The sequence below is a fragment of the Crocodylus siamensis genome, chromosome 2 (assembly GCF_052110815.1).
Source record: "Crocodylus siamensis isolate JL-2025a chromosome 2, ASM5211081v1, whole genome shotgun sequence".
NCBI lineage: Eukaryota > Metazoa > Chordata > Crocodylia > Crocodylidae > Crocodylus > Crocodylus siamensis.
In genome coordinates this window covers 263645665-263669703 of record NC_143396.1, presented here as the reverse complement: position 1 = coordinate 263669703, position 24039 = coordinate 263645665, and the positions used below count along the sequence as shown (strand labels likewise).

General features: G+C 43.9%; 1 protein-coding gene across 2 annotated transcripts in view; it reads right to left on the bottom strand.

Annotated features, from left to right (window-relative positions):
• Positions 1-24039, bottom strand: part of ZC3H14 (zinc finger CCCH-type containing 14) — a 37934-nt gene that overhangs the window by 13698 nt on the left and 197 nt on the right. For both annotated transcript variants that reach the window (XM_090033858.1, XM_090033859.1), the window contains exons 2-9: positions 23934-23976; positions 15812-15926; positions 9968-10008; positions 9406-9601; positions 8617-9037; positions 6505-6671; positions 5559-5659; positions 1554-1709 (exon numbers count right to left, since the gene is read on the bottom strand). In XM_090033858.1, the coding sequence (XP_089889984.1) occupies positions 1554-1709; positions 5559-5659; positions 6505-6671; positions 8617-9037; positions 9406-9601; positions 9968-10008; positions 15812-15926; positions 23934-23976 (1240 nt within the window). The remainder of the gene's footprint in view (positions 1-1553; positions 1710-5558; positions 5660-6504; positions 6672-8616; positions 9038-9405; positions 9602-9967; positions 10009-15811; positions 15927-23933; positions 23977-24039) is intronic.

Here is a 24039-nt window from a genome sequence, read left to right as displayed (position 1 = left end):
CAGCCCACGTTCCCAGTTTCAGTGCAGGGCAGGTGTGTGTGGTTGGGGTTAGATGGTCCTGGGAGTGCAGTACTGGAACAGTGGGGCAAATCCCCTACTCACTCCTCAAACCAGAACCTCAGATGTGAGCGAGCAGACCCTTGTGGCATTGCTCACACCAAGGAGCTCCCAAGTGGACTGAGCAACAGGGCCACTCCTCCACTGACTCCTCACACTAGGAATTTCCATCTGGGGAGTGGGCAGCAGCAGCTTCCCTACTCCGTTCCTGGCACCCAGGCTTTAAATACCACTTCCATTGCTAGGATGGGCAATGGGGGCAGCATTTAAAGCCTAGGCACTGGTCACGGGACTTGTCAGTTGCACATCCCTGGAGCTGTGGAGAGGGGCTGGGGGTTTTCTCAGCCCCAAAACTGACAAGGGGAAAGGTTTGCTTTGGTGCTAGGCCACAGCAGCAGAGTCCAGCTATATCACAGACTGTCTCTCTGGAGGGGAAGGGACTAGAGCTCTGCACTCTGGGAAGCCAGAAAATAGCATGGAGGCTTCTGTTGGAGAGGTAAAGTATACAAGTGTTCATTTCTCCAGTAGAAACTCTACTTTTATCTCCTCAGAGGTGGTGGAAGTTTCTACCAGATCTGCTACTTTTGCTCTGACAGAAACTGCTTGAAGGCTTTTACACTTAGGGCACATCCACACACGCAGGCACGTGCTCTTGCAGCAGCTCAGACAAATTTGTGCTGGGGATTTTTGCCTTAGCGCACGTGCCTGGACATGCACTTTGGCATGGGGCAAGTTGTGCCACTTGAGGCAAAATGGCCCTGCCCAGCTCCTCCCAGATCTGCAGCCAGGGGGAGCTAGAGCCCAGGGCCAGCACCGGGGGCCAGCTGTACGTCCCAGTCCTGTGCAAAGGCACGCTAGTGCGTTGTGCCGTGCCAGGTCAGGTCACACTGAGCCCACTCAGACTGTGGGTCCAGCAGCACTGCACTGGACATGGCCCGGCAGGCTAGCAGTGCTAGAATACTAGCACTGGGCAAGTGGGTGGCTTGAGCAGGAGCCTCCACATGCTGCCCGCCCCCCGCCCTGTGGCATCACCGTGCTGTGTGACATGGGCTCTGTACACACTGAGTGGACCCAGGCTGGTCTGCCCTGCTAGCGCACAGCTTTCCTGGTCCAGAAACCAGAGCGTTGCTCTGGAGAACTGGCTTTCGGATTACCTCAGGGCACGGTTCAGGACTGTACCTTGCCCTGCTTTTTTCCTGCGGGGTGTTTTTTTTTTTTTTTGATACCTGGATTTCCAGTGTGGGGAATTTTTTCATTTGCAGCCTCTTGTAGCATTTCAAACTGGAGGCACGTGCGCACTTGCTGAATTGCAATTCCACTGGTAGAAACGTAATACTTGTATGCACCCCTTGCTTATAACTGATACCTACTTTTAAAGCCAACAACAGGCATCAATTTTTGCATTATGATGCAGCAAATTGATGTAGCCTATTTTAGGCTTTCATGCATAGGAGTTTTACTATTTATTGCTTTTTGAACAGCATTGTTAGAATTACCTTGAATTCTTTCTATTGTCTGGTCTTTTAGTTCTTCTGCCTGAGTCTGCGAGCATGGTCTAGATGGTCGGGTCTGCACATGGATTACTTCTAACTGAGTTTCATTCTGGGCAACTCGAGTTCTGGGTGCAACTGGAACCGTCTGTTTCTGTGGAACTTTAAATCATGAGAACAAAAGTTGAGCACGATAACAGTGAAATATAAAGCAGTGATGCTAGATTTATTTTGGTATTACATGCAATTTATTTCTCAAAAATTAAGTAAATATATACAATAAAAGCAGTATATGGACTGGCCTGCTTCTCAAAACACCTAGCTGTAAGACATATTTTTGACCTCTCACAAAAGCTAGCGGGCTCTATCAGTAGCCTCCACTGAAGCAAACGCATTAGTAATAGCAACAGCATACATGAACCCACTTTCCCAGACAAAGAAGCATTATAATCAAATAAAGAATAAAATGGTAAACAGACCGTGTGTGTGTGCTGGTGGGGAGGGGGATGGTCTGCTGTAGTCTAAATGAATTTCATGTGCATTGGAAATCAGCCCAATGCAGCCAATAAATGCCTGTGTGTGAGTGCAGCCGCAGCGCAGCACGCAGGCAACAAGGAGCACAGCCCTGCAGCTTGGAGACCTGCGTGCAGCTGGTAAGTCCACTGTGGTGGAAGGGGAAGGCAGATCAACACTCCCCACGGTGAGGAAGGGAGTGGGGCAGAGGCTGGGATAGGTGCTGCTCAGCCAGGAAGGGGCAGGGAATGGAGCTGCAGTTCATCCGGGGGGCATGAGGGAAGCGGGGCATGTGTCCCTCAGATCTGCGTGGGGTGGGGCAGACAGGCTGCACTACAGGGTAGAGCTGCAGCTGTGCTGGGCTCTTCTCAGTGGGAGCTGGGGTCAGGGTGGGAAGCAGTGGCATGCGAAGGGGGGCTATGGGGCAGGACTGCAGCCCCCCATAGCCCCATCTCCCAGTGCCACCACTGCCCACCTGGTGCAGCCCCAGCTCTTCCTGGTATATGTTCCCATTTTGGCCAAGTTAAAAACCACACAAAATGATTGTTGTTGCAAGCACAGTAAAGTAAAGTTTTCAGTGGATTTGTAAATGTTTCTGGCCACATTTCCTCTCCTGCAATGTATGTGCTCCCAGGCTCCACTGAGCCTCCTGTAATGTTTCATGGTACATTTAAGGAGCCTGCTGCCAAAGCCATTTGATTGTAAATGTCTGGGTTGGAGTCAGGACTTATAGGTTTGACTTCTCATATCTCTTTCATTAGCTTGTTTTAATAATTCTGCTCCTCATCAGTAAAATGGGCATAACATGGTCCTCCTAACTCTTGAAAACAAGTTCATTAGTGGCCTGAGAGGTGCTCACATACTGTGGTAGGAGTGAAAGAAAGCTCCAGGAAGAACTGAAACTTCCATTACTTATTGGAGGATTTGAAGACTATTTAGTGAAAGACACTGCATAGTGAGGATAAAAAGAAAAAGGTAATGAATAGCCACCTCCTTCATTGGGCACCGAATGGGCAAGGGGCCTGTGAAGAAATTAGTATGTGAACATGCAATTAAAAGCTATGTTGGAATGCTTATACCCAAAGACATGATTAATAATGTACAGATTACTTTACATTGGGCATTTCCTAATTTATGAGTGATTAACTTCAGCCATTAAAATGTTCTTTTAATAGTTTATTTTTGTATGGAATGTGTTTTATAACAGTGATTCAATAAATTATTCTCCCAAACGACCTAACTTCATTGTTTCTTTATTTCCAAAGATGGTAGTGATTTTTGCCTCCTCCTCATACTATTCATTCCATCCCCATTTAAATTTATACCAGTTCATTCTATAGCCATGCTTCCTCCGTCTTCTCTCTCAGTATAAGAATCCTTTTAATTATAACACCTTATGTAATCTCAGTATTTTCCCCATCTTCTTTATTTCCTCTTTGTAGGACACATCTTTTCTTAAGGAAATTCATGCCTCAAGGGTCATGCTACCTATTTGACACCATTCCCTATATTTTTCCCTATACCACCAGTCGATAACTTTTTGCAAACTACATTCTCCAGCTCTTTCAAACAGATATTTGAAGTCTTCTGCAAACATACTGTACTAGACTTAAAAAAATAAGTATCCAGTATTAAAATTCTTCTCCAAAATACCTCTCAGTTCTGATTTTTTTTGATCTAGCAAAAGAAAAGAAGCCTTGCTAAGAAGAAATCACCTTGACCTCAGAGTAATCCTCAACCATTCAGCCAAAACCATGCTACAGATCTATGCTATTTTCAGATTCCCTTCTAAATGTCTTTCATCTTAATGTTATCTTTAACCTTCAGGTGGTATCAATCAATACAGTTAGCTACTGGATACATATCTTTAATGACACATTTCCTGTCTGGGTCTTAAAAACCACCCAAGATGGAGATTCCACAACCTCTCTGAGTAATCTGTTCCAGTCCAACTCCATCCTCTTTGGACCCCCCTTTAGGGAGTTGAAGGCTGCTATTAAATCTCTTCTGCAGACTAAAGCAGCCAAGTTCCCTCAGGCTCTCCTCAGCAGTTACGTGCCCCAGCCTGCTCACCATTTTCATTGTCCTCTGCTGGACTCTCTCCACATATCCCCTGTGTAGCGGGAGGCCCAAACCTGAATGTAGTACTCCAGGACCTGTGCATCAGGACTCATTAGTGCTACCAATGCAGCTCAGTATACCATTAGCCTTCCTGGCAACAAAGGCACACGTGTTGGCTCATATTCAGCTTATTGTCCACTATAACCCCCAGGTCCTTTTCTGCAAAAGCTGCTGCCTAGCCAGTCAGACCCCAGCCTGTACCAGTGCATGGGATTTTTCTGTCCTAAGTGCAGGACTTTGCACTTCTCTTATGGAATCTCATGAGATTTCTTTTGGTCCAGTCCTCCAATTTGTCTAAGTCTCTCTGAATCTTAATCCTACCCCCACAACATATCTATTACTCCCCACCAGCTTTGTGTCACCTGCTACCTTCCAGGTCATTGATGAAGATACTGAACAAAACCAGTCCCAGGACTAACCCTTGGGGCACGCCACTTGATGTCTAATTGGCTGCCTGGCAACTAGACATTAAGCCTGTGACTACTAGTCTCCAAACCCAATGATCCAGGCAGTTTTTTATCCACCTTATAGTCCATTCATCCAACCCATATTTCCTTAGCTTGCCTGTGAGAATGTTCTGTGAGATTGTATCAAAAGCCATGCTAAAGTCAAGGTAGACCACATCCAGTACTATCGTATGTGAGTTACTCATATGTGTCAGTGGAAAGGTGCAGACACTGGCAGAAATGGGAAGAATCACTCATTTGTAGTTAAATCCTTTCCTAGAACTTAATGCCTATATTTGGACAGCTGTTCAAAGGTATCCATGAACCACTCAAATGGAGTTACAATCCTCCTATCTAGAGTATGTTCAGAGTTCAGGAAATATGACTGAAGCATCATTGATGGAGTTTTGACAGGTTTCGTTATTCATAAATCCCATGTGGCCTGCCCCATTGCTATCTACTTAGCTTCATTTTTTATGAGAGCAGGAAGAGAATATGTGAAGGAGGTGAAAAGTAGCAACTGGCCAAACAGCACATATTTCACAAGTCAAAAGGGTTAAAAACTAAAAGGTAACTAGTTCCAGATGTTAGCAGTTACACTAGAGAAGCCCCTTACTGCTGGAACATATGACTTTTCCTGTGCAGCTCCTAACACTGGGGGAAGCCTTTTTGCATTTCTCTACCACTTCTAATTTCAAATATTTTAAGCATTTTTTCTTCTTTGTTTATGCTCTATTTCCAAAATTTCTCTCTATAGGTTATTGCCAGATACAGAATATATAAAGAATTCTCCATAGATCAAGTTGTATAACTACATCAGGTTTCAAATTACACTTTTATTTTCCTTGCAACACCATACATTAATGCTGATTTATCAGATATGATGTAGAAATAGCATAGCTTTGCCAAGCATAAAAACAGTATGCATTACCTGTGGAGTAATTGGTTGTTTTTGTAACCGATTCCTGGGCTTCAGAGATTGCTTTCAAAATTAAATTCTTATTTGCCTGTTTGGAAGGTGGCAGTGAAGGTCTGAGAGAGAGAGGGAGAAATACTATTAATTTTCTATGCAGATATATGAATTCAGCTGGCCACTGTAGGTACTTGTTTATCATTTTAACTGACATAATATCCACTATCATAACACTCTACAAATGATATGTTTATACGATTAAGTAATCCTTTTTTCCACCGAAATGTTTTCAACCAATTGACCAGGTAACCAGGCAGCAATGAACCAAAATCCTTAGTAAAAATTCAAAGCAGCGGTGGAGCCGTGTGCCACTCGGGATGGGACGAGCCCTGCCGGAGCAGCAGGGGCTCAGCTGCATTTTCCCCCTGCCTGCGCCGGTCAGTCCCGAGCGGCACATGGCTCCGCCACTGCTTCTGCTGGCTGGTGCTGACCTGGTCAGCCTCCTCCTGTCCCCAGCAGCACATGGGAATCCAGCTTCAGCTGCGTGCTGCTCCGGAAGGGACAGACCCGCCTGGGTCAGCACCAGGCAGCAGAAGCAGCGGTGGAGCCAGCTGCTGCTCAGGACTGACCAGTGCAGGTAGGGGGAAGGTGCAGCTGCCGCCCCATCTGGGCTCATCCTGTCCCCAGCAGCACATGGCTACTCCTCTTCCCACACGCACCGCGTCGGCAACGTCAAGCTGACGCGGTGCGTGTGGGGAACCTTGTCCCTTCCCCCGCCCTTCAGCAACCATCAGGAAGCTGCTGAGGGGCTGGGGGAGGGACAAGGTGTGGGAATGAAAGTAAACAGTGTTTACTTTCATTTCCCATCGCAACACCACGGGGCACAGAAAATCAACTCTCAAGGCTTTCTGTTCCCTATTAGACTGATAATGAAAAATTTGAGATCATAGAAATTTTCAAGTACCTTCTTTCAGGTTTTGCCGGTACAGAAACACTGCTGGAGATGCTTCCTATCCGTAACCCATACTCTTCTTCTTCCTCCTCCTCTTCTCCATCATTACTGAATTTTTTCACTTTGACCACTGAGCTTATAACTGGCAATTTTCTCTTCCTGGAGCTTTCTTCCTGCAACTAACCAGGCAGTCAAAACAATTCACTGATCAGATTTGCATTGATATACAAACAAGGAAAAAAACCATTACTCTGCTGAAAGGGAAAAGATGGTAAACTCCTGTTAAACAATACCTAGGACATGGAGATTTTTTTTTACTGTGTACAGAAAACATTGAGAACCTGAGTTCAAAGGATGTGAAAAAACAGCTATTTTAATTATTGGCAATTTTCCATGGTTAAACATTAAATAGCAGCGAGCAAAAAAAGAGAGTTACTTAGAGACAGTCCAACTAACATTAATAGAAAGAATGAGGTCTTGTAGGCAAGTCAACTCCTTCTGAGTTAACATAAGATGAAACCTGGCTGGGAAAGGGATCTTTCATATTCCTTGTATTTTCCTAAATAAACATTAAACTTCATTAAGAAGCTGGGAGCCCTAATAACCTGAAAGTCAGCTATTCCTTTTTCGTTCATACACACAGATGTCACAAAAATATACCTGGATACTCCTTAAATGATCAGCTAGCTGTCAAAAGGATTTTGGCTTCCATAATAGAGCAGAACAGGAACCATCTTTTAATCTGTGTCTGTACAATATTTAGCATAACAGGATCCTGGTCTGCGACTATGGTTCGTTATTTGAAATGCAAATAATAATGCTTTTAAGACCAAGATTCAAGCAACTTGGATACTGAGGTGCTTGGCACATTAAAAATACAGAAATATGTACATAAACAAGTAGATAGATATATTTCTCTTTCACTCTTTACTGTCAGTCTTTATTTGACAGATCTGCAAAGAATTCATGCAAGACCACAACTATTCCAATGGCCTAGAGATCAAAATTACCATCATTTTTACTGTATTCACTTCCATACCACATACCAAAAGACTCTTCCAGAATCATGGATGAATTCTGACCACATGGGGCAGTGGCAGAGTATACTCTTCAGGTCACTCACCCTTCCCCTGGCTGCTTAGCCAAAATCTACACAGCCATTCATAGCCACTGCTGAATGGCAGCAGCCTTTGACTAAGCAGCCAAAAGCTGAATCCAATTTGGCAGTGGCTGTAGTTGTGACGCTGAAGAGTGGACTCTGCTCCTCCCTCAATTTGGCAATCAGGAGAGAGAAGTGGAACAGCCATCCCACTGCCCCCAAGCTTCCATTCTGGCATAGAAATCAGCTTCCCTGATTAAGACATGCATCCCAATTTTGGGAGGCTGGTTTTGGGGGAAAAGGTGCATGTGCTATTTAAGTAAATATGGTCTTTCAATACTCCAAATCAGTAAAGCATCCAACTAGAGCTGCTCTATCAAATTAGTCAGCAACTTTTGAGACAATTTTTAAAAAATTATACAATCAGTTTGGGATGGGAAACACAATGGGTAAAAACTTGTTCCAGATGAAATAAATGTCAAACTCCCAATGACCTCCATGAGGGCAAGATTTAGCTGTAGATGCCCATTATGGCCGCGTTCAGATCAGCGTGGCCATGCAGTATGTGGCACTGCAAACACATGTGTGACACCATATACCGCATGTTCAGTTATTTTCTGTGCTATTCCAGGGGTCAAAAAATCCTGCAGAGAATAGAAGTGGAGCACTGCACACACAGCAGCGTGCACTCCTCAAAAGTGGAGCTGGGCACCCAGAGCCGCACTGTGGCTGCCAGCCAGGCTCCATGCAGCAGAATCACCACTGCCGCAGCCCCAGGAGGTCCTCAGGTAAGGCTGCTGGGGCCAGCCCAGTGCTGGCTGCAGCCTCCCCTACCGCCCCCAGGGTAACACGCTGTGTGCAAGAGCATGCATGGCACAGGTGTTCCCTGGGGACAAGCAGCAGTGCAAGGTGCGCTGCTGCTAGTTGTCTCTGAGGAACCAAACGTCCACACCATGTGTACACGTGGCCTATGTCTTTGTTGCATGTGGGTCTAGCACGAATATAATTTACATCTGTACACTAACCTCATTGCTTATTTTATCAGCACTTAGTTTGGAGGCAGGCCTGTAACTCTCTGCTAAGCTGCCAAATGCTTCTGGATTGCATAGCTGGATTGCCTCCAAAGACCTGCAGCTTTGCATGTCTAACTGCCTGCCTCCCTGTTGGCCACCTTGCTGCAGCAATCTGTTTAAGTGCATGCCAGCATCTGTACTTCTGCTAGCTGGTGGTCTGTAGATTTCAGCAGCAGGACGAGAAGAGCTGTAAGTTACAGTTACAATAGGTTTCTTCCGTGACAACGGATTTTCCTGAACAAAATTTAGGTCTTCATCAATGAGATCATCTGGTTCAGGTTTAATGTCAATCACAGCTTCAGAAGGTGACAACTCCCTCAGGGGCTTGACTGTTGACATCAAGCGGGATGCAGATCCATCTTCACAAGACTGCCTGGTGAAAGAAGAGGTTGCAAATACTTAACTAATTCCCAAATAAACATTTATAAAAAAAGATTGGAAAAGCCATTTTGGCAGGTAAGGATAAGAAAGAAAAATACAAGATTGATTCCTTAAGAATTCTGACAGATTTAACCTCTATCTTTTGATAGATAAACTATGCACATTTATTGCATGAAACAGCATAAAGATAACTTTCCTGGTATAACATGATGTTTATGCAAACTTGTTTTCTTCTTGAAGCTGAAATAGGTTCCATATCTTAGTTCTGATCTCACCATCTAATTGTTTCAAAGAGCAGTAGGGAATAACAAGAGTAACATATTTCATGTAGTCTGTGTACCTGCCAATTAGCAGACGTACCGTACAGCATTGGCTCTTTGCTCTTGTGAGCTGGTTGAAACGCGCGAGTCATTTCTTTCAGACCGAGAGTTGGAGACTGTAAGAGGCTGTAAGATTTCCTCACGTCTTCTCTCATCACTCCCACCTGAACTGTTTTTGCTGGGAGGCAAGCTGCTCTCAAAGATGCTAGATTCTGAGGATTTTAGGCTAGTCGGTTCTGTGGAGAAAGTTACATTTGACCTTTACATAAAATTTAAGAAGTAAAATGTAAGCAGCAAGTGCAACCTCAAAACTACAAAAGAGTGGGAAACTAACCATCAGCAGCAACTTGATTCCAATGTAAAAAAGCAGCAAGATCCATTTGCAAAATCACATTTTCTGAAATGCCAAAGCAACATACAACATTTTTCTCAATGGCCAAGACCCTTAAGTTTACATAAACTATATAAAAATCATACAAACTAAGGATAATCAGTTAATAACTTGAAAAATACCTGCCAAGCGTATATGGAATGCATACAAAACTGCATGGATGCCTATTTCCAAAGCTAAGTTATTGCTCTTCTGGACAAACTTTACTTACCAGTAGTTACAGATCTAAGTTTATCCAACACACCATGGAGCCTGAGAGGTGGGGAAAAAGGAGAAAGAAAAGATGAGTTATTCAAATTGTTTCAAAGCAATAATCTTTCAAAAGTCATCCTCATTCTATAGATTTTTTATATATGTTATTGTTACAATTATTATTATTTAGATTTATATTCCACTCTGTGCATCTAATTTGTGGGACATCCCACTTTTCATCTATCAATCAACCCTCCATTTCGATGTCCAACTGCAAAAGAAAACCAGTCAACATTTGTATCTAAATAACCTTTCAGTTATAATATGAACTGCAGCTAAAAATGACTCTACAGCCAACCTTTTTGAAAATGCTGTGTACTGCACCTAATCTAGTCAGTCTCCATATTTCTAACAGATGTTGGATTTATAGGCAATGCTCTTAAGAGATATGTTAAAAAATGAATGAATTTTAGCCAGATCAAATTCAATGTCTTAGCATGAAGAATGTATGAAGAGACACCAAATAGATACTACTTTAAAAGGCATAAATCAACCCTGTGTAAAATTTAAAAGTGACAAAACCAAAAATGTGTGTCTACTTTTGGAACTCAAACCTCAAACTTCTTACATAAGAATTAGAACCGTCTGTTAGAGAAGCAAATCTAGGAAATGGAGATCTGACCATAAAAGCCAAATTTCAAAATACTAATCTCTTTTGATTTTTCTTTTACCATTTAATTTTTTAAATGGTAGCATAAATTTATGCTTCACATAATCTTAATCTTTTCTGTTTTTAACTACTATATTCTTCAATATTTATATTTGCTAAAACATTTGTTATAAAGTGAATTTATATTACTCTTATAGATCAGGACTCTTATTTCTCTTTATAGCTTAAAAGGATATTGTTAAAATCAGCAATCTAAAAAAATGAATCAATCTTGACAATACTATTCAACAATAAAGAATCACTTTTTATTTTCTTTTTACACCTCAAATTCTCTATCCCCCCTACTTCATTATGAACAAATGCTTTAAACTTCAAGACTAAATGAACAACATTACTCTCTCTTACATACTACCTTCTCTCATACCACTGCATTTACTCGAATACAAGACAACGTCGATTATAAAATCACCCCCTAATAATTAGATTCTATATATGGAAAATGTATAAATATAGAATGTAATTTTTAGGCATTTGTCTTGAATTTATCCCCTTCCCACTGCTACAGAAGGGAAAATAAATCTGGTGGGTCACGTAGCCCCTTTGCCCTCTAACCCCCTCAATTTCTTTCTCCTGCAGCTCCTTCCCTGCCTCCTTACTTTTCAACCCTCCTCTCTCTAAGCACACAGAAATGAGAAGCAAATTTGAAAAAAAAGACTTAAATAAATATAGCTGTAGTAATTTGCATGTCATATCGATAGCTCATCCAGAATTCACATTTTTTTATATTTTTTTGAAACTGCTGCAATTTTTAGCATAGGTGCTCCATAAACACATTTTAAGTAGCACTTCAGCACCTACTTATACATAATACAAAGTATGCATGATATTAGCCCAAAACTAAAACACTCAATTTACCATATGGCTCACTGGGTTGGGCCCCACCACAGTAAACAAACAATGTTTCAAGCCATGGTGATCCCACAGCTCAGTATTGCTCAGTTTCTGTGTACTTCAGATACCCCCTACAAAAGATTCAAGAGCTAATAATCCCCACCCCTCTGCTTATGACAGGAAACAGGTGTTATCACAAGTTCTGAGATCCTTCAAACTTTTATATGCAAATGAGGTGTAGGGTAACCTGGTCTGGCTCCACTTCATGGAGGGCAGGGCCACACTAATCATGTGCAACAGGCTGAGAGAGGGGGCAAAACAGATTCTAAATGAACTGTTTGAGGTCCTGTTTAGTGATGTCTGTCAGACATTTAAGGCTGATGAAGAAACAGGAATCACTGGAAACAGAAAAGAAAGGGGCAGCTCAATTGTGGGGGTGAAGAAAAAGTAAAGTGTATTCAGTGTGGTGGCTCACCATGACTTCAGAGTTGGTGTTGAGGGGAAATACATGCAACGGCTAATACCACGCAACTTACCCAGATGGGGTGCACTAACTTATTTTTGTGGTAGGTTCCCATCAGTATGCTTGTCCCATATAGGCCATGTGTTTTATAGTCATGCACAGTGTTGGCTACATTTAATCTACTTCACAGCTAGTTTCCATTGCTGAGCACATGCTGCTTTTAGCAGCAGTATAATGATAGACAATGTATTTAATGAGGTTTCCATGTACAGGAATGTAAGACAAGGAGCTTCCTTCCCCGCGCCCTCCCCGCTGATTAGAGTGGAAAACCTTGTCTTTTATTCAAGTAAGTATTTTATAACGTAGTCTGGGACAAAGTCTGTCTAAAAATTGTTAGGGAAAATTCTAGTACTGAAATTGAGAGTATCTATATTGTTTTTGAAAGTATTCACAGTCACTAGGGAAGAAAGACACAAATGTATCATTCTCTACTTAACTGACAAGCTAAAACAGTGTTTACGTACAGGAAGATAAATAATCAATGAGTGAGTAAAAGTCTTCCTATTTTTTTTAAGTATTACATTGCATACTCTTTTCTGATACTTCTGATGGTGTCAAGAAAAAGTGAGATATAACACTTTACCACAATTGAAAAATATGCCCAAGAAACATAAATGCAACATGAAAATCTACTTGATAAGTAGAGTTTGAGGTAAACACCTGCCCATCAGCTTCTCCTGATAATTTTCACCCCTTTACTGTTTTCTTTCCCCATCCTTTAAAATTACTTTCCTGCCCTTTTGCTATACGAAAGACTCAAATAAAGAAAAAGAAACTTGACTAATTATACAGGGAACATTTAAACTGATCATATACAAATTGCTGTGAAGCGAAACAAGCCAAGTGAGAAAAATGGATTTCAATTAAAAATATCACTTGCAACCAGATGAAGAAAAACCAGAAACCAGTTCGATATGATGACAAAAACTTTCAGAAAGTCAGGAAATCTCCAGAATGACACAGTATCTCTTTAAAATACTACAGACCTGAACATAAGAAAAGGTTAACTCCATAAACCACTAGAGAGTTGTTTTAAATAGGTGTGTCTCAGGGCACCGAAGTGCCTGCTCCTATAGAAGGGCAGGTGTTGATTGCCGGGGCAACCACAGGGGTCAGCTGACCAGGAGAGGGCATGGCCTGGCGTATATAAACATGCCAGGCTGAGACCAGGGTCAGTTCTCCTCTGGCAGCTGATGGAGTAAGAGCTCTGTTGACGTGCTGCAGCCTACAGAAGCTGAGGGCCTGAATCAGCTCCCGAGTGAGGAGACCAGGTGAAGAAAACCCTGGTAGGGATTTTGAGAGGATAAGCTACCAGATGGTTTGGGGTCACATTTGAGCCAGGAGGCTTTGTTTGAGTTATAGCCAGTTGGCTCATGTCATTCTGTTTGGTCGTTGTTTGTTATTAGACTGGAGGACCGGGTGAGGCTGTAGGGGTTGGAGGAAGCCTCATAGGAGCTCCCCAGTAGCGTAGGGGTTCCTGGTGCCAGAGAGGGCAGAGTAGTTAGGGGGTGGACTGACCCCAACCCTGAGAAGGGGGTTCAGTGGACTGAAGGGCCAGGTAAGGCCGAGGCTGCCTGAACCCAATTGTGGGAAGCCCCAGTGGGGCGTAGGACCTGGAAAAGGGGTCTGCAGGCCAGGCATGGCTGCGGCCACCTGAGCCTCAACTGCAGGAGCCGCGAGGCAAGGCCCCAGTGTGGGCGGCGTGATCGCGGAGACAGGACCCAGCGCGGGTGGCGTGATTGCAGAGACAGGCCCCAGTGTGGGCACGTGCGCAAGCAAGGCCCAGTGTGGCAGTGCTGTGTGGGAAAAGCCCCAGGGAGGGTGATTGTACACAGACCGCGGGGAAAAGGTCCAAGGCGGGCAGCAGCCGCAGAAGAAGCTAGGGAGTGCCCGTGCGGGTGCATTGGCGAATAGCCCAAAGGGGGCGCACAAGTATAGAAGCCCACTGAGGGCATGCAGAAATAAGAGCCCCGGAGGGGGCGCGAGCCCACAGAGGTGAGCCCTGGAGGTCATTCGCAAGGGTGCGGGCACTAGTTAGTTGACCCAACAATGTCCGGTACTAAGAGGTTTGGGGCATGGTATTAGGGGTGGCAGGAGCCATGCATAGCTCATAGGGCTGGGTGCACCAAATCACTCTACACAGAACAGGCACCAGGATAAATAAGAGCACCATGTCCAGGGGGACAAGAAGGCAGCCTCCCTTAGAATACAAATACCATCAAAGACGTGGCGGGCAAGAACAAGGGTGCTTGACAGACAACTTGGCACGGTAGGGGCACCAGGAGAGATCACGCCTGCTCCTGGGTCCCCGCCCTGTGACAAGGTGAAAATTATATAGGGTTACCATACATCCAGGTTTTTCCAGATATCATCTTTTTGACCCCCCTGATCTCTGTCTGGGTGGGATTTTTTAGATCTGACCAAATCTCTGGGACTTTGCTTTGCTCTGTTGGTGGGAGCAGGAGGAGGGCAATCAGAGGTAACGGGGAACACAGGTGTACCTGCCTGCACCTGCAGAGGAGCACGCAGACCCATGTGGTACTCCCGATCGCCCCCTCCCTGCTCCTACCAGCAGAGCAAAGCAAAATCCCGGACATCTGACATCTCTGACCTGATCAAGAGAGGAACAGCTGGGGCCCCTCCAACAGGGCTGGGGTGGGGAAGAGGGGGTTAGTTGGAAGTGCAGGGCGCTGGCACCATACCAGGAAGCTGTGGGTTGGGAGTGAGGGGCACCACCAGGGACAGTGTGGGGGCTGTGGCTTGGGAATGAAGGGCACCATCATGGTCTAGGGTGGCCTAGGTACTGTGGCTTGGAAGTGAGGGGCGCTGGCAGGGCCCAGATCAATGGGTCACAAGTGAGGGGTAGCAGCAGGGCTGGGGGGCGGGGGCTATGGCTTGGCAGTGAGGGGCAACTGAATGGGTAGGGACAGGGCACCAGTATGTCACTGCCTCTCCCATCATACTCCCCCCTGCCCTCCTCTCACATGACAGGTGTCCTCTTTTTTGACCTGGAAATATGGTAACCCTAGGGTATAACCAGTGATGTTTTAGGATACAAACTAAGCTCCTGACTGGATGGCCTAGAAGAAATTTCCCATATAACTAGGCTGGTTCCTAATAGTTCATAAGTATTTGGGTTTTTTTAGGGTGTTGGGCATATTCCTCTTTGTGAAGCATACAGTACTAGTTACTGTGAAAGAGGGGACACAGGACCAGATGGACCAGACACACTAATTCCTATGTATCTACAGCAGGTGTATAATATCATCATCTAAGCCCGTGACAATGCACAAAAGAGACATTTACAAAATAAATCTACTTTAACCAGATGTGACTGCACTGCATGATGTTCTCAAGTTCATCTGGAATTCTGCAGTAATAACTTTCTGAAAACAATTCCCTTGATAGGATTCAAATGTTTGAAATTCATTTTGTTAACCTTTATGAATACAGTCCCCTCATTTACCATAACATTTCAAAGCCTTATAAAAAGGTTCAGCAGGAACAATGAATACACAGGGAATACTAGCTTCTTAATCACTTATTTTTGTATGTATTTGTTAGTATAATAATTACTTAATTACTGACAAGCTAAGCATAATATTTTTAACGACCATTTTCCCAATACTATCTCACTTTACATATAAAAAACCAATTACTTGATCAGTGTTATTTGCAGTGATAAGATACACAATTTCTCATAAGCTCAAACCTCATTTACAGAAAGCACTCACAAAACAACTGTATTAAGTAAGCTTATGGAGAAGTGATAAACATACCATACAGTAAACCTGACAGTGTTGTTTCCAAGGAAAAGAGAAAGATCCTCTGTCATCTGTTCCTGACTCTTCTTATTGGCAACCATGACCATGATATAATCAGGAAGCTCTTCATCTAATTTGAAAAGGAAAGAATAAACCTGTATGTTACCTTTAAAGTAGCTTTTCAGTCAGCAATGATATATTTTAAAGATATTTTTAAAGTATGGCAGACCTAGAATGGAGGCAGTGATTACAACCCCCCAAAAAATCAGACTATTTCCCCAATTTTATTATAAACATCACAGAAGATGTTTATTAATTAGTTAGTACTAAATGAAGTAATAAAGACTAAAATCTTGACCAAAGTGGTATATTTAAGTCCTCTAATAATTTCCTGCAAATCTGTATGCAAACTGCAAAGTTTTAAAAGTCCTGTCATTTGTACAAACTATTCTGTGGGCATGTCTACACGTGTGCTTTCATGTACATTAAAGTGCCACAAAAATGTGCTCTTTAGCTAATATGCATTAAAATAGGCTAATGCACATTTTCTAGTACCTCACAATGGAGGTACTAGATTTAATGCACATTACCTAAAGAGCATTAATGAATGTGTAAACCCACCCTGTATCACTGACAATATTACCATAACACAAAGATACTTTAGCAAAACCCTTTTTTATGTTATGGAATACTTATTTATGACAGCACAACAGGGAGATTCTCTAATAAGCAAATGAACAAACAATATTTTCAGAGACAAATTTTTATACTTCAATACAAGCTTCAGACATAGCTAAAGCACATAAGATTGTCAACTCTATTAGAGCTCAAATGAAAAGAAATAATAAAACTTAAAAATGAATAAATAAATGAAGTACACACACACAGGAAATGAAAAGAAAAAGGATATCAAAATACCTTTTCATTTTTGTATGACAGACTTTTATTTGAACACGCATGATATAATAACCCACTGTTGTGGTTCAGTGGTAGAATCCTGACCCAGGTTCACATATAACTACAGCTATCAGGCCTCTGAACATTCAGACTGTCTGGCCTTTGGATTCTGTCTCAATGGCCTAAGCAGGGGATGGAAAGTCTGAGTACCCTCCACTCCCCTGCCTACATATATGCATCGAAAGGCACGGTGACCTCTCACACATATACTGTGGTCCAGAAGGACAGACAGTTGTCTACTACAAGATACATTTTCTCATTTATTCAAATACTTTTAAAGCTAACAGCCCTATGCTGCAACTGCTTTCTCCTCCACTAACAGAGACTAAATGGCTCTTATCTAAGACCTTCTATACCAGTGGTCCAACCTTTTTATGGTGAAGATCACCTTTTGGAAGTAAAGGGCACCCCAGGATCTACCGCACCCCTCATGTGCCACCCCCCGCCAGCATAGGTGTGGGGCATGGGCCCCCGGAGCCTCTGCCAGGCTGTGCCCAGCAGCAGGAACCAGCCCCACACCCCTGGACAACCAGATCTTCCCAGGTCCAGGTGGACTCATCCCTGCCGCCGAGCTGAGCCGTGCCTGCACCTAGCCAGCTGCTGCATGACTTGAGGTGCAGCAGCAGCCGCCTAGGCTGCCTCCGCCCCCACAGAGATGGGGAGGGAGCCCCCCAGGCTCCAATCCTCCCACCACCCTTACTTTCCCCTGCTTCTGGCTGGGCCACAGAGTCAGTCGCTCATGTAGGCCTCAATCTGGCCCCCACCCCTTCCCTTTGCCACAGATTAACCTGCTGAGGCTGGGGCCGGTGGGTGCATGCATGCATGCGTACCCAGCTGTCATCCCAGCTCAGGATCAACCCAAAGAGGCTCCAGGATCTACCTGTCGGTTGGGATCCCCAGGTTGGTGACCACTGCTTTACACTTCGGGGGCACAGGGAGATAGTGAACAAACCACATCAGCATGTATAGAACCAACCCACTAGAAATCCCAAAGCCAGGTAAAAATGGACAAATTCAAGTGCTTTCCTGAACGGGAACCTAGGCTTGTATGCAGGTTAAAACTAGGGGTGCACCAATACAGATTTTGGGGGCTGATACTGATAGCCAATTTTTGAGGCATATTAGCTGATACTGATTCAATTTCTGACATAGCTGTGTGCAGCTAGTAAGTCTGTTGTACTAGAAGAGGGGGAAGGGAAGGGGTATGGGGGGCAGATCAAGGCCCCTGTGGCGAGGGAGGGAGGCTGGGGCAAGCGCTGCCCAGCTGGCATAGAGCACAGACCGAGTCACAGCTCATATGGGGGGTGCGGCTCCACCCCAGGAGGGCAACGGGGGGTGGGGCCCACATGTACCTAGATCTGCACAGGGTGCAGGCGGGGTGGGCTACAGCTGTAGGCTGGGGCCTGGGCTGTCCTGGGCTCTTCCCGGCAGGGACTGGGCTGGGCTGGGCTGTGCTTGGGGCAGACGGCAATGGCACTGGGAGGGTTAACAGGTTCAAATGAACATTAGTGAAAGAGTCTTCCTACTTTCGCTCCTTACTGTGTATAAGGTACTTTGAGATAAAGACTACAGAGAAGTGCAAAGTAGTATATTATAAATATCCACATAGCTCTTGAGGCAGCCATATTTTTAAAAGCTTTTATGAAGAGAGTCAGAGATCTTATTTATTCATTTATTTTTTACTCAAAAATGTTGTTCAACCAGCAAGCTATTGTTATCAATAAACAAAAAGGAGATCCAATAACATTAACTGAGGAGAATTCAGTTCAAACCTTCACCTGTCCTATGAAGAAGTCAGGATAGTACTGGTAGGAAGTTGCAGTACATCCATTTTTTTTTTAAACATCCTGATCCTGAAACATCTGTTCTGCTTAAATTCACATAATGTAGGTAGCCTTCTGGATTACAGCAGGACTTGTATAACAAGTGCAAAACTCTTTGCTGTATCAAGGTATAAAGAAAAGAGAGCCTGGAATGCTTAAATATAAATAAAACACAAGTGATCAGGGTTACATTTTTTCCTGTAACCCTTTATGGATATTATCACCTCCTTATTACTGTATCTGATACAACCCTCAATACAAGGGAAATAGGGAAGTCACAGGGGAGTCCGAAGATGATTGAGAAGGCTGATCCGAAATCCACGTTCTACTACAGACATGGCAAATAGCTCCAGGAGGAAGGAGTAGATCTGGTGATGTCAGATCACAGCTCTTTTTATTTGTCTCTCTCATCTACCTACCTCCAAAGTGAGATGTATTTGCTCAACATGGTTAATCCCTTATCATAGATCACTGTGCCTTTGGGGACAATTGGTACTTGAGTCTCCCAGGTATTGATGTTAATATTGCAGTACTTCAGATTAGCATTCAGAGTGCCCTTGAATCTCTTTTTTTGCCCACCTCTAGAGCAGTGACTACCGGTGAATTGGGAGTATAGGACCTATTTCAGGAGCCAGTTGTCAGGCATCCTTGGGACAACTCCTGTCCAACAGAGCTAATGCCATATAAACATGGCTTCAATGCTGGCGGTGTTTGCTTAAGCCAGAGCAATGACATTCATTCTTCTGTTCCTCCTATGGATATGGAGGATTTTCCAAAGACAGATATATTGTCCAAGTTTCACACCCATACAACAAGGTAGGGATGCCAACAGTAGATGAGAAGTTTGGTTTGGGTCCCTTAAAGACCCAAGATATTAATGACAAGGTATCAGAAACATCCAAAGGCAGCACCACCAGATTTTATCTGGTGTTGAATCATCAGCAATCCCTTGCATTTGAGGATGATTGTCTTCCATGATTCCTTTATCTGTGGGTCCGAAGATGGCTAATGAGATCGTTCTGAGATCGACAGACTGTTGCAACTCAGGCATGTGTTTCTGTGCAGGGTGGGTGGCTCTGGATTCTTGATTCAGTCCATGACACACTGTTTCTGCTGTTCCTGCTTTTTTGTCTCCTGTTGTCATTGTAAGGTTTCAAAGTAGTGAAATCCTTGCAGCAGACTCTTCCACCATCTAGAGTGGTCATAGGTGATAATCATCTGTGAGTTGATGTTAATATTACATTTTTTCCAAGTTGGCTTTGAGGATGCTTGAAGAGCTTTCTCTGCTCTCCTGTTGAGCATACGCCTTGACTGAAGTGGGAAAATAAAACTAGCTTTGGGAGTCTAGAGTCAGACATCTGGATGATGTAGCCGGCCCAGCAAAGTTGATTTTGGATGATCATCCCACCAATGCTCATGGTGTTTGCTTCCAAGAGGACGATAATGTTGATGCATCTCATCCGTCTTCCCACTGGATTCTAAGGATCTTCCACAGGCAGCGTCGATAGAATTCTCCCACAACTTGAGGCATCTCTTGTACACTGTCCATGTCTCAGGTCCATACAGTAAGGTGGGGATCACAACTGCTCAATAAACTATAAGCATGGTTTCAAATCTGATGGTGCAATCTTCAAACACTTGTTTCCTTAGGTGTTTGAAGACCGGATTTGCACTTTTAAGCTGATGTTGGACTTCTTCATTGATGTCAGCCTTTTGCTAGAGGTGGCTTCTGAGGTACAGGAAATAATCAATGTTCTCCAGTCTCTCTGTAAATCTGAAATACCAGAACTAGGGGCTGTGATCTATGTTTACTTCTAAAACCATTATCTATGTTTACTTTTTGAGAAAAGTGGCTACCCAGCTAGGGGAAATGCTCAACATTCACACTCTAGTTGTAACACCTGGAACAGCACTTGGCTTGGGATACGTTGGTAAAGTATCTTGGGTTTTGTGAGAGTGAGCCCAAGTATTTCACATATTTCACAGAAGCAATCAAGAGTGACCTGGAACTCTTTGATTGACTGAGCATATATGACACAATCATCTGCACATTATAGATCGGTAATGGAGACGTTGGATTATCTTGAATTTGGACCGTAACTGTTTGATGTTAAAGAGGCTCCATCCATGCAATATTGGATGCTGACTCCAGATGGAAGTCTATCAGCAACGTGATGCACCACAGCTGCGATACAGATGGAAAAAAGAACATTAGTGTAACCTCGCAGCCTTGCTTGAATCCAGTTCTAATAGTGAAGGAGTCCATTTCTAAGCCACTGCTTAAGATGGCTGTTGCCATGTCATCATGAAGAAATCTGATAATGGTAACAAATTTTGGCAGCTTCATTGCTGGTTGAATTAAAGGCCTCAGTCAGGTCAATGTAAGATCTTGGTGTTGCTCATAGCATTCTTCCTGCAGCTGTCTAGCAAAAAAGATCACATCTACTGTACCCCTGAGCAGTCTGAAACTGTGCTGATACTCAGGTAGAATCTCCTCAGCCAGGAAAGTGAGTCTGTTAAGGAGAATGCAGCCAGGTTTTTCCCAGCTATGGACAGGAGTGCAATACTATTATAACTGCTGCAATTCGATCTACCAGTCTATTTCATTTTTTGAATATGTGACTATAGTAGTTATATTCATATACCAAACCAAAAATTCTTAAGATTACATTTTGCCCTATACCACTAGTTTGTGACACATTATTACTGTTTCCAAACATGCAGTTATCTTACTACCACATGCAGGAATTACTGGCACACTGGTAAACAGAAGAGTATGTTCAATTTTTAAACAATGTTGATAAATTATGGATTAATATTTATGTTTTTCTCCATTATTTAATTTCCTATGGAGTGAAACTTTCCTTTAACAATTCTATTGACAAGATAGAAAACTTTGTCTCAAGCAATCTTACAAAGGAATAAACAGTACCACCTGTCACAAGACAGAATAAAAGTACACACACAGAAAACAGTCTATGTCTAGGGTAGTTAGAGAATAATTGATCAATTTTCTGAAGAGAAGTAGGGACACTTGGTAAACATTAACTGGAATGCTGATCCAAGCACTAATAGGTCAGGAGTAAGAAAGGAATAAAAGAAATGATCACAGAAACTTGGGCGTAGTGCAGGTAGTCAGAAACGGGAAAGGATACAATGAGGGCAGTGTGTTAGAACTGAATGAGGAAAACATTAAAATTAATTTTGAAAAGTCAAAGTTAACTGAAAAGAGTTAAAGCCATTGTAAAGATGACCTTTGTAGTGAATGGACTTAGTGAAAAGAAAACTTAGGAGACAGTAGAAGCAGCTGAAATCAGAGATTATTAATAATATCTTGGCACTAGAAATGGGAAAGGATAGTGGTGATGACAAAAAAGGCAGAAGTACTGCAAGCCTAGTGAGAGAGGAAGAGGGAACAAAAACTAAGCATGTGTAGGTTGCAAGCTTGGATAACAGAAACTAAAAAAAAAAAAATACTATTGACAGAAAAAATTGGGAAGAAAACTTGCAAGGTAAAAATGATGAGCCCTCTTCCTCAGGACATGCTGAGTTTGAAAAGAGGATAGGATGGACATCCTTTCAAAATCATTTTGTATTGGTTTGCAAATGCAGCTATCCATTTGCCATCTCTAACAGGATAATCTAGGATCCAGTTATGAGGTTTGGGCTTGATCCCACAAGTGCAAGATGATTCCTGAACTCATGTAGCCAACCTCCTATGGACTACTTCACCTGGATTCTGTATGGTACCACAAGAGGAACTATAACAGGGGTGAGCAACTATAACTGGGGCAGAGGGTCGCTTACTGAGTTTTGGCAAGCCATCAAGGGCTGCATGATAGGCAGCCAGGAGCATATAAATATTAATTTTCTAAATTTTTTAGGGGCCCTGCAGGCCGGACAGAATGGCCTGGCGAGCCGCATCTGGCCCCCAGGGCCGCATTTCATCCACCCCTGAACTATAAACATATACCCAGTTTGAGGATTGAATCTCTTCTCACAACTGTCTATTAAAACTCACTTTGGCTGCACTAAAACAAAAAATGCAGCCTGCTGAATTTGCAGTCATGGGAGAAATTACATTTAATAGTGCTCTTTCTTTGGGGCCCATTTTTCTCCCTTGCTCACTTATCTTTGGGTAAAGCTCATCCACAAACACAAATGCAGCTACTGTCTCTACACAGACAATTCACATCTCCACCTATCACTACAGGGTAATAATTACTGCTTCCTTATCTATCCTAAAAATCTTAGCCTGTCTCTCTGGTTTCCCCCTTCTTCATCACATCCAACGTACACCACTTGTCAACATTTTCAAAGCCCTCCAACCGATCCTCATCCTTCCCATGCTTTCATGCAATGCTGAGGTCGACTCCAGGCTCCACCTGGCGCATAACTTCAGGCTGCATTAGACACACACCTTTGTTCCTTTTGGCTGCCCCTTACTTGGGAAGAGCTGCCTGTAAGCACATGCCCGTAAGCACCTGCAAAGCCACTTCTCATTGTTAAGACTCCTTTCCTCAGGACTTACAAAAACGTTGACAAAGCTTAGTCTGAGAGTGCTTTTGGACCAAGGGCTGCCTTGTTATATCCTTGTCTCCCACACTGGTCAGCACCCACCTACTGTCTCTTCTTGAGTATATGCACTTAGGCTGCTTATAGAAGTAATTCCTCCCAAAATCAGTGCTTTACTTTAAACTCTGTGTGCCTCTGTATTTTTGCCGCGCAAAAAGAGGCAACACATTAGTTGGACCTGGCTCCCCCAACTTCTGTACAGATCGGGTGCCTTAATGGGCTTTTTTGGCACTGTTATCTAATAGCAGGTTGAATCAGCTGTAGATAAAAGCATGCCGGATCTATACAAATGCTGTGAAGCAGGGCTGAACTAACGCACTGCTTCGTCAGGTAAAGCGTGGTTTTTGTTTTCGACTCCTGTTAGCAGCTTCAGGGGCAGAGACTATCTGCTCAGGTTCAGACCGACTGGCGTATTGGGGGTCAGCAAGGAATTTTACCCCACAGTAAGACTGGTAGGGGCGATAGCGGGGGCCCTCCTCCTGCGACCTCTTGCGTGCATGTTAACAAGGCTTTACAGGAGCAGGAGCTGCCTGACTCGTGGGGTGGGCGGTCTCGCGGCTGACGTTAGTCTCATGTCGCGGGCAGACGATCGGCTGCCGGGGAGGCTTGGACATGGCTTGTGCCGGCCGCGCTAGCGGCCTCTGGAGGCCCCTTCCCGTCCACGAGTCTGCGCTGCGGGGGCGGGAGGCGCCTAGCCTCGCCCGCGGGCCCAGCAAGGAGCACCTGGGCGGCCAGGCCGAGTCCGACCCCGGCCGCGGCCCCGAGCCCACCCGGACACTCACCCACGTAGGCGCCCAGCTCCTGCAGCTTCCCCTTGATGGCGCCCTGGGGAAAGACACACTTGCGTTAGGCAGGAGCGGGGAGGGGGTCTGCCCCGGCCCCGGCCCC